Source organism: Arachis hypogaea, chromosome 13, assembly GCF_003086295.3.
Source record: "Arachis hypogaea cultivar Tifrunner chromosome 13, arahy.Tifrunner.gnm2.J5K5, whole genome shotgun sequence".
Lineage (NCBI taxonomy): Eukaryota > Viridiplantae > Streptophyta > Magnoliopsida > Fabales > Fabaceae > Arachis > Arachis hypogaea.
This window is the reverse complement of record NC_092048.1, coordinates 27,254,199-27,265,435: the sequence shown is the minus strand read 5'-3', so window position 1 is coordinate 27,265,435 and position 11,237 is coordinate 27,254,199. Positions and strand designations below refer to the sequence as shown.

The 11,237-nt window shown below is 28.1% G+C and overlaps 1 protein-coding gene across 1 annotated transcript; it reads left to right on the top strand.

The window, feature by feature from the left end:
- Window positions 1–450: 450 nt before the first annotated feature.
- LOC112737818 (uncharacterized) lies at window positions 451–5,884 on the top strand. Its single transcript, XM_025787938.3, has 5 exons — window positions 451–694; window positions 1,115–1,273; window positions 2,438–2,587; window positions 4,814–4,957; window positions 5,286–5,884. Exons 1-5 carry the CDS (start codon window positions 506–508, stop codon window positions 5,565–5,567), a joined length of 924 nt encoding a protein of 307 aa, XP_025643723.1. The 5' UTR covers window positions 451–505; the 3' UTR covers window positions 5,568–5,884.
- Window positions 5,885–11,237: the final 5,353 nt, after the last annotated feature.

Here is an 11,237-nt window from a genome sequence, read left to right as displayed (position 1 = left end):
ATTTTATTTTTTTGTTATTTTTTTTATTTTTATATGAAAAATAAAATAAATCAAATTTTTATAATTTATTTTTTATATTTAATTTATCATCAAATAAAATACAGAAAATCAAGAATACTTATTTTTGTATCTGAATGCTTTGTATTTTATTTTATTTCAGTATTTTATCTAATTTTAAATTCTCAGAACCAAACAGGAACTAAAAGACCGTTGATTTTCTTGCCGTAGGGTGCAAGAGTATGAGTAATTGACCATACATAGCAAGTTAGCAACTTCAATAAGATGAAAGGATAGAATCTTATATAAAAAAAAATTAATCATGTCCTTTCATTCATATATAGAGTAACTACTAAACTCATATCTAATTATCTGCTGCTTCATCCCTTCAATCTTTTGAAAGTGCATACATTATTATATTAAATTTATTTGATTTCTTCCTTTTACTATATATATGCTCATTCATATGAAAATTGTTTATTAGGCTAGAGGCAGTGATATCAAAAAAATGGATCGAAAAGAAGAGAATGAGTTTGACCAGAAACATGCATACAAGCAAGCGTTGCCATTTTGTATTGTCAAAATTTTTCCAAAAGATTCATTTAGAATGAACAATTGTAAGGAAGTATTAAGTTTGTTTCTGGAAAAGGATGATGAACAAAGTTTTCAGATATCTGAAAAGATCAGAAACAAAGTGGTATGTGAAATTATTGATATGGTTTGTGCCTTTACTCTGTTTTAATTTTGATCTTCATATATCAATTAAATAGGAAGAATTCCAAAGATTGATTGGTGTTATAAGTTGTAGTTATGAATGAAATGCATTTGTCTTTAAGGAACAGTATTTTTATGCACAAAAAGTTATGCTTATATCTGCTTCCATTAGGCAATTTTACTATAAAGAATATGCTGCTTAAAATTATAATTAGATATATAAAAAAGTGTTATCTAAGATATATTGGGTAATATTATTGTTCGTAGCCAAAATTATTGTACTGGATTTATTTATTTATTTATTTTGTCAATTTAGTTGTTGAGAAACAAATGTTTATGATATCAGAGACAATAATAATATGGTATGATACAACCTTAACTTGTTAAGAATTTCTTCTTGCAGTTGGGTCGAGAAAAGTTGTTTCAAAGGATAAACGATTCAAAGGACTCAATTGAATATATTAATAGAAGTATTGAAGAGAAAGTGTGGATCTTGAGAGTGCTATATGAAACACTTGATGATCTGCTGTCATCTGAAATAAAATTCAGAGGGGAAGAACTTGTACGTGCACTTTTTATTTTTATTATTGAGATTGTGGTGGTATTTTTAAATAATGTGGAGAGTTGGTGTGTTTTTAACTTTTTTTTTATATGGATGATCAGAAATCTGACCTTCATATTTGTACTTTAATGTTAAAAAATTTTTGAAACATGTAAATCAAATCCTCCAATTTGAGAAATTTTTATTTTTTTTTTGTTTTTTTACTCAAAACTTATTTTCTATCTCTACCAAAAACTGAGGTTCAATTTTTTACTCTACCCAAAATTTGACCCTCAGTTTTCTACTCCTATCCAAATCTGAGTCTTCGATTTGTAGTTTCTAATTTAAAAAAAAATAATTATCTCCATATCCATAAAAAATACACCAATTCTCCATAACTATGTATAACACACCTCTCCAATCCATTACCAAAAAAATTAGCCCTTGTACGTCTTCCTAATTAAAAGAATCTTATAATCATCTAATATATCACTAACAAATTAAATTATATTTGTGTGCCGTATTTTTTACACCTATTTAAATTTTATCATCATCTTTCTGTGAAAATATTTTGATGACTATCCTAGTTACATAAATATTATTAAAATTAAAGTCATATATTTTTAATATTTTGGTAATATTAATTTTTATTTTTAAATTAAAAAAGTATTTAAAATAATAAAAAAATATTATTTTAATTTTAGCAATACTTTTTAAGATAATATAATAGTTACTATAGGAAATTAATTTTTAGTTAACTAAAATTAGCTAACTTTTTTTAAGGTTTATAATTTATTAGAATATAAATTTAAGTGTTTGTGATTTAAAATTTAAAATTTAAGATAAATAAATTAATTTTTAAAAATGTTAATTATTGATGTTAGTCGAAAAAAATAAATTCTCTAACATATATATATATATATATATTAAAGTATCAGTTATATTCTATTTTATGATAATAATAACATAATAAACTTTAATGAGCACATAAGAAATTGTTTATATTGTACATCACAAATTACTATTCATAAAAAAAAGAAAGAAAGAAAAATACTACTTTTATATATATATAATATATATATATATATATATATATATATATATATATATATATATACCCGAAAAAATATAATCTTTCAAATTTTATTTAACTTTTTACTCTTTTCGGCCAATGTGTGACTTCAGTTGACATTGAAGAAGATGTTACACAAAAGCAAAATTTTGACTCAAGAAAAATCAGTCTTAAGGAAGATAAATGTGAGCCAGCAGCAGCTGAGAGAATCAGACGATACTACTTCAATTTTAGATTTGACTGAAGAACTTATTAGAATATTTGTAAGTTCAGAACTCTTCTTATAGATTTTGTTTTATTTTAGATGAAGTAATATTGGCGTCATCAATCCCTTGGATTTTAAATAAATGGCTATTTTTAAATTTTATTTAAGCCCAAGTAAATATTTAATTTATTTATAAAATTCAAACAACATTAATTAACTTTTTATTGATAATGATAAGTTGATAACCATATTAATTGGTAAACGGTGAACAAACGAAAAGTAAAATAAATATAAGAAAAAAAATTAACAAGACTTTGTTTGCATTAGGAGTAGGGGTGGAAACAGACTAGACTAGGTCAGATTTTGTTCTTAATAGGTTTGGTCTCTAATGTAGTCAATTGTCCTGAGTCTGGCCTGCTTGCTATAGGCTTTTTTTTAAAGTATTAAGCCTGACCTGTTATTTAGCTTGGCTTGACCTGAAACCTGTTAAAAGACCTGATAATTTTTTTTATAAAAATAAAAATATTATTTAAAAATTTTATTTTTTAATAAACATATTTATATGTAATATGTGATATTTAATATTTATAAAAAATTTAAATTTTAAAGTATTTAAAATATACAAAACTATTTATAATTAAATATAATAAATTTAAAATATCTCATATTTTTTTAATAATAAAAAATTATTTATATATGTAATTATGTATTAACAGGCCCAAACAAGCCTGACAGGCCTATAAGACTAATTAGTGAACTTGGACCTGGACTATTAATATAACAAGGCTTTTATAAAAATTTGAACATATACTTATTTTATAACAAGTCAGGCAGGTCGGGCCAAATACAGGCCAAACTACAAATTCCTAACAGACTGTCTAACCTTTTTTCACCCCTAATTAAGAGTAGTTAAGACAATGAATATAAATATATAATGGTTATGAAATTTCATGATGGTTATGAAATTTTGACAATACTTGAAAAGTATAGTTAAAATAAATTAGGGTAATACTTTTTATTATTTAAAAATATTTTTTTATATGACCAAACATTTTATTTCTTATTTTTTTTAATTAAAAAGTATTGACAAATAATACTAAAGATGTAACCTTTAATAATTTTAATTATAATTTTTTAAATACTGCCAAAATATTATAACCACCAAAAAATTAGTGTGTATGTGTGTCTAACAAGAGGAGAGTTCGAGGTGGAATGAGAATATGAGATGTTGAATTTATGAAGATAGTAATTTTAACTTCATCAATGAGGGATAGTGAAGGGAAGGAAGGACTTTGAAACTTCTATTCTTTTCTAATTCTTCAAACACCCAAATATAATTAATCTTTCATGAACGGGTTTTGAATATTAACTCATAAAAAACCAATTTCACATATATTAATCGTTGTATTTGAATTTTATAATTAATATAACCAAACTTTATTCATAGTCATAAATAAAATAATCATATTAAATTTAGCAAAAATAGGATCAAAAGTATAAAAGTAAAGTTATGCTTAATTTTGGATATTCATAAAAAGTATGATTATTTTAGTCGTTGATATTTTTTTTAAAAAATGTACATAAATAACAGGTATAAATATATATAAATATAAAGTAATTGATTTACAGGATTCATCTAATATTTTTGTAATCTAATATCTCAAAGTATAATTGTTATTTTCCTTTCCTTCTTTTGCCCTTGCGTTGTAAAGTGAACAAACAAACAATGCAACAATTGCACGTAATTAAGTACGTTAGTTTAATTTATCTAAAATTAAAATATTTATATTCCTTTATCTAATATCAATCCCGCTACCTTTCTGCCAATTTCTGCCAACTCTTATTTATAACTGTGTTTAATAGAAGTGTCTTTGTGGATGTGTCTAATAAAAATGTCTTTTTTATAGCTGTGTTTAATAGAAGTGTCTTTATAGATATATTTTCTGGATGTGTCTTTTTATATATGTGTTTAAAATATAATAATTAATTATTATTGACAATAAATTGGCAGATAATATGTTGGTACCCTATACTTTTCCATCTAATATATATACAGAAAGAGAGAAAGAGTACATTTAACGGTGGTTATGATTATAATGATTGTATTAACTGAAACTTCGTCAATACTTAAAAGAATATCTAAAAGCAAAATATAAAATTATGATAAAATTAACAAGTGTTGTCAAATTATTAAAATAGTTTCACATTAATTTTAGTTAGCTACACTTTTTTAAGGTTAATAATAATGTAACACTTATATGGTTTCTATGGAACCTTTCAAAAGTTACGTCAGGCAGGATGGAGGAACTACGACATTATTAAGAATCCTTACAGGCATAACTATGACAGAATTCTTCAAGAATTGAAAAAAGTGAAAAAGGAGACCACATGTGATGACTTGAGAGAATGTTTGAAAAACGAAGTCAAGGTTAGAATTTCACATACGCTATTTCCTAGTTTTATCTTATTCTATTTCTCCTTTCATTTTGATGCCTTTAAAATTATTGAATTTTTCATATATATATATATATATATGCACATGTTAAAAACAAAATTTTAAAACTTCTACTAATAATCATTTTAATATATATTAACTAAACCCTAGGTAGTCTTTGTTTATTAGTTTTAAATTTTTCAAAAGAATCATTAAACTAAATAGTTAGTTTTTGTTGTTTTTCCTTGTTTCTTTAATTTAGCTCCAAAATTATTTATGGCTTACACTCTCACATATGTCTTGTTGAATTTGGTTCAAATAGTTTATACTTAATGAGCTTATGGAGTTGAACAAGAAAATATGGGCACTAGAAACCAAAATTAAAAATGATGAGAAGAAAATAGAAGGGATCAATCAGCAGATATGGTCTTTTCAAACGCATTTGAAAGGCAAGCACTGCAAAAAAGAAGCATCTCTTTTCCTTGTTAAGGAGCGAAAACCAGAATATCAATATAATTCAGAATATGCTTCAGAATATTATTGGGAGGTCGGATGTGGCAACTTGGAATATGATTCTTTGGACAGTTTCGCAGCCCTTCTTTAATATCGCAAATGGTAGCTTCAAAATGTTTTGGTAGCTATATTAATTATATAAGTGTGGTTAAAATTAAAGTGTTATTTTTTTTTTTACATTTTAGTAATAATTTTCTTTTATTTTTTAAATTAAAAAATATTATTAAATAATAAAAAAATATTACTTTAATTTTAATAATATTTTTTAAAATATTATAGCTACCATAGTATAAATATTTTATCATACATTTTACATATAACTATAAACCTTCTTATGTTAAGTTTTATGTAATAAGCGGCGTATGGATTAGAATTTAAAATTTATATTCATGTTTTTATGTTTCGCAATTTTTCATGAATTTTTTGGCTAAATTTATCAAGGTTTTTTTTTATTGTTAAGAAATTTTTCGTTCTAAAGCAAAAAAAAGCCACAAAGTCAGAAAGACACATACTCACATTCAGAAGTGAGTATGTGCAAAAAATATAAAAAAATAAGAAGGTGCTATCTCTAATTGTTAACAATAATGTACAAGAAACAGAGAGAGGATAAGTTGAATGTGTTTAATTTAAAAACTTGTTGTGTAATCTCAAATAACTAAGAAAGCTTATCAAGCTTTTAAGAAACAATATATATATATATATATATATATATATATATATATATATATATATATATATAATTAAAAAAATCTCAACACAATAAGGTGGAGTAAAAAAACATGAAAACCAACACAATATTAGCTTACATCTCAAAGTACCTAACAACTTCTAGTCACTTTCAGTATTGCTATCAATAATTAAGGAGTTCACCTCCATACCAGTCATCGAAAAAACTAAAGGACCTCTTTATAATGTCCATCATACTTGAGACGTTATTTGTGAAAATTCTGTCATTTCTTTCCTGCCAAATAGTCTAAAGAACAGCAAAGAATTCAATGAACCACCGTTTTTCTCAGCCTTTCTCTCTAAAGCAGATGTCCAATTTTTAAAGTGTTGCTTTAGTGAGCCTAGCATCGTCCAACTCCTCCCAAGCGCAAACAGTCAAGCACCCAATACCTGCCAAAAGAGCTCACATCTAATAAACAAATGAAAGACAGTCTCTAATATATATTATTAGTCACTAAAATATTAATATGTTTTTTTGTGTATTTTACGAAAAATAACGGATCTCTTACAAAAAATAAAGATTCACTTCAATCACTGACTATATTTTTTATTAAACAGGACGATTTTCTTATTATTTCTATGGTTAACTCGTAACAAATTTTATCTATTTAGTATATGTTGTTACGGTCAAATTGATCAAAAATCTATTTATTTTTGTTTACTTAAACAAATAATGTCATTTTGATGTTAAATTGATCAAGAATCTATTTATTATAAAAAAAAATTTCATATAATATTTTTTTTTAAATGACTTTTTATTTTTTATTATTATGATATTCATTATATTAATATTATTTTTTGAATAAATATTTGAATGATAATATAATAAATATAAATTAATTAATAATTATTTAAATTTAAAAATATCACTTATTATGAAAATAAATAAATAGTTGTTAGAATGCTTTTTAAATATATAAATAAAAAATATGCAACTAAAAACAAAGAATACAAATGAAAATTAGAATACAATTAATAAATTAATAATATAATTTAAAAAGATAATAATCCTATTATATATTACATGTATTATGTAATTATAATTAGAATTTGAAGTCTCTTATATACTCTTCTCGATCCTCTTGTAGTTATTTGAAATTTTATGTTCGTATATTTTATGGTCATTTTCTACCATTTTAAGACATTTGTATGCATGTGTCTATATTCATGCCTCATCTCTCTTCTTTTTTTTCATTCTTTCACTAGTTTTATCTTGTTATTGCCATTTTTCTTTTTGAAGAATTACTAGTAAGGGTGAACGCGGATCGGATTGGATCGGATATGACTAAAATTTCGATTTGATCCACACTAAAATTATCAGATCGGATCCAATATTTGCAATTTTTAAGGTTGGATCTGATCCAATCTGATCCGCACATTTGCGGATCAGATCGGATCGGATATCGGATATATCTGCAAAACACAAAAATATTTTTAAAAGCTTATTTTTATTAAAAAATGATGAGTTTAGAAAACTCCAAATTAAATTAGTGATGATCAAACATTATTAATGTAACTAATTGCAAAGTTATTAATTTGATTTAATTCATATGTATTGATTAATAATTTTGTTATTATACAGATTATGGATATTGGGCATAAAAGCAAATCAAAACCCAATTGTGCTAAGAAAATATATTCAGCCTTGTGCATTAATTGTTATATTAAGTGGCTGAATTATGGTTATGTTAATTGGGCCAGAATAAATACAAACAAGCCCAAAATGACATTTTGATGCAAGACCAAAGGGCTTCGTCCGAATTGAAAAATTGAGAAAGAGAGAACTTTGCATGCTTCCATGGATACTACATCCTTCATTTGATGGAATTCAAATTTTTGTTAAGTGGAGTTAATGCAGACATTGAAAACATGAGAGAGAAATAGCAATTGATTTGATTGCTCTCATTAATGACACACGCTACTAAGCAAAAGGGAAGAAGGAAACTAAATTCATTTCATTATCTTTCCTAGTTACATTAAAAGTGTTTCAAATTCTCTCTCTTCTATCTCCTTTCTCTCATCTCTGTTTCGGTCACTTCACAGAAAATATTAGGGGTGTTCAAATTCAAACCGATCCAAATCGAAAACCGATTAAAACCGCACTAATTCGAATTTGATTGGATTCTATTTTTTGCAAACCGCTGGATTGGATCGGATTTCGGATCTACTTTTCATAACCGATCCAATCCAATCCAAACCGCACAATGTGCTATAATATTATTATTTTATTATTATATTTACAATTATACTTATAACATGTTCAATTTGTTATATATTTTTCTATTATTCATGTATTATTATTATTTAATAAATATTTTATGTTCAAAATATTATTTATTTATTTATTTTAACAAACCTATAATTTTATTTCTATTGTTATGTTGTTGTTGGCTTTTTAAGATATTGTTAAGACTTGTTATGTCATTGTTGATTATTTAAAATTTGATGTTGAGACTTGTTATATGTATTTAATTTTTTTATTTAAAAAACCGCAAATCCAAACCGATCCAAACCGCACCGCACATAAATTAAGCGTTTGGATCTGATGATTTTTTCTCTTAAAATCGAACCAAACCACACCGCGAACACCCTAGAAAATATGGAAGCTAAGACAAGCTATCAGAAAGAAGAAGAAGCTAGTGGCAAGGCCATTGTGATGATGGCATCAAGAAAAAGAAAATCTGAAGTATGGTGTGGCTGAGATTTTTACCAAAAAAGGTAAGATGTGGTGAAGTGATCTCAAGCTCTCCATACAAAAAATGGTAGAGATCCACTTCGGTCAGAGGAAGAAGATCCTTGGAAGCATGGCTCGTCTCTACTTTTGATCAACCACCACAGAAGGTAGCTACTGTAGCTACGTGGAGGAAGAGGCAGAAGCTAGAGCAGATGGAGCTATCATCATCAAGAACTCATCAAGGGCTAGGAATCCTTCTTGGAGTGCAAGTCAAGATGGAAGGCCCGGATTGATGAAGATTGGTGACAAGAGAAGACATAGAGGTAATTGCATGTTGGGTTTTACATACGGTTATCTCTCCTCTCTCTCTGGCCGAACTGGTTTTTACTTGAAGAAGAAGATGATTAGCTCGGTTCAAGAGTTTCAACCTTGGAGGCTTCCCCTTCTATAAATAAGGGAGAATAGTCAGGGCTTGAAGCAAGGAAAAGAGTTGTGTTTCATGATTCTGTGGGAATCCCCTTACAAGTTGGGTTAGCACTTAGCAGTTGAAAGTTTGGTGGGTTACCAAGTCAAGTTCAGGATTAGAGTTAGATTATGAACTTGTCCCGGATAGGAAGGGTAGTTCCTAGGGAGAATTGGTGTATGTAATAATGATTATAGTGAAAATTCCATCATTGTTGTGATGGAGACTGGATGTAGGCTGCATTGCACTTAGCAGCTGAACCAAGATACATCTTGGTGTGATTTTCTCTCTCTTCTACTCCATTTCTGTTTCTGCTGCATTAGAGACAAAACTGAAAAATATCTCTTAGCTGGTTACGAGACAAAAAGAAAAAGTCTCTTGACTAAGCACGAGACAAAAACAAGAAATATCTCCTCAAGTGTGATAAAAGGACAGCAAGAGTTATTAAGCGAAAAATGGGCTAAGATTCAACCCCCTTTCTCTTAGCCACTGATAAACCATCAATTGGTATCAGAGCTTGGTCTCAAAGAGATCAAGCTTTATAGCTTGGAGAAAAGATCTAGATGGCAGAGAACAGTGGCTCAAACCTGGTGTCCTACAATCTGACAGAAGGACAGTCAAGCAACAAACCTCCCATTTTCAATGGGAAGAACTACACCTATTGGAAGGAGAGAATGAAGATTTTTGTACAAGCAGTAGATTACAAACTGTGAAAGATCATCTTGGAGGGTCCTCAATTTTCAACCACCACAAGTGCTGAAGGAGTAATCTCTCTTAAACCAGAAGCTAGTTGGACCGAAGAAGACAGAAAGAAGGTGGAGCTCAATGCCAAGGCTATCAACTTGCTCAACTGTGCAATCAGCTTCGAGGAATACCGACGGGTATCACGATGCACAACGGCAAAAGAAATCTGGGACAAACTTCAAGTCACTCATGAAGGAACCACCATAGTGAAGAAGACCAGGATATATATGCTGAACAGAGAATATGAAATGTTCTCAATGAAGGAAGGAGAATCAATAGATGAAATGTTTGAAAGATTCAACACCATCATTGTTGGCTTGGATGCTATGGGGATTAAGTATCCTGAATCTGTGCTTGTGAGGAGAGTTTTGGGATGTCTCACAAAAGAGTGGTAAACAAAGGCATTGATAATATCTAAGAGTAGTGGTCTTGATACTATGACATATGATGACTTGAGAGAAAATTTACTTGCTTTTGAAAACACTTATTTGAAAAAAGATTCAAAAAGAAAAGGAATAGCTCTCACATCTGTTTCTAACCCTCTGGATGATGAATCCAGTGATAACTCCTTTGAAAATGAATTTGTTTTGTTTGCCAAAAAATTCAGAAAAATGGTTAAACTTAAGGAAAGAAGCAAGGGAAGCAGCTCTAGGAAACAAAAGAAAGATTTCAGCAAGGTGATCTGTTACAACTGCAAAGAGACTGGCCATTTCAAATCTGATTGTCCTAAGTTGATGAAGGAAGAGAAACCAAAGAAGGGAAAGAAGAAAGGACTGATGGCCTCTTGGGAGGACTTGGAAAACGACTCAGAAGATGATGAAGAATCAAAAACCAAGTCCCAACCATGTCTCATGGCAGATCACGTTGAACAGGTGTGCCTAGCATCCAAAGCAGAAGGACAATATGTGGTACATGGATAGTGGATGCTCTAGGCATATGACCGGAAAGGCAACCTTCTTCATTAAGCTTGATGAATATGATGGAGGGTTTGTCACTTTCAGTGATAATGGCAAAGGAAAGATAGTGGCAATAGGCAAAGTTGATAAAAGTTTTTCTTCTTTTATAAATGATGTTCTACTTGTTGATGGGCTGAAACACAATTTACTAAGTATTAGCCAATTATGTGATCTTGGATATGAAGTTATTTTTAGAAA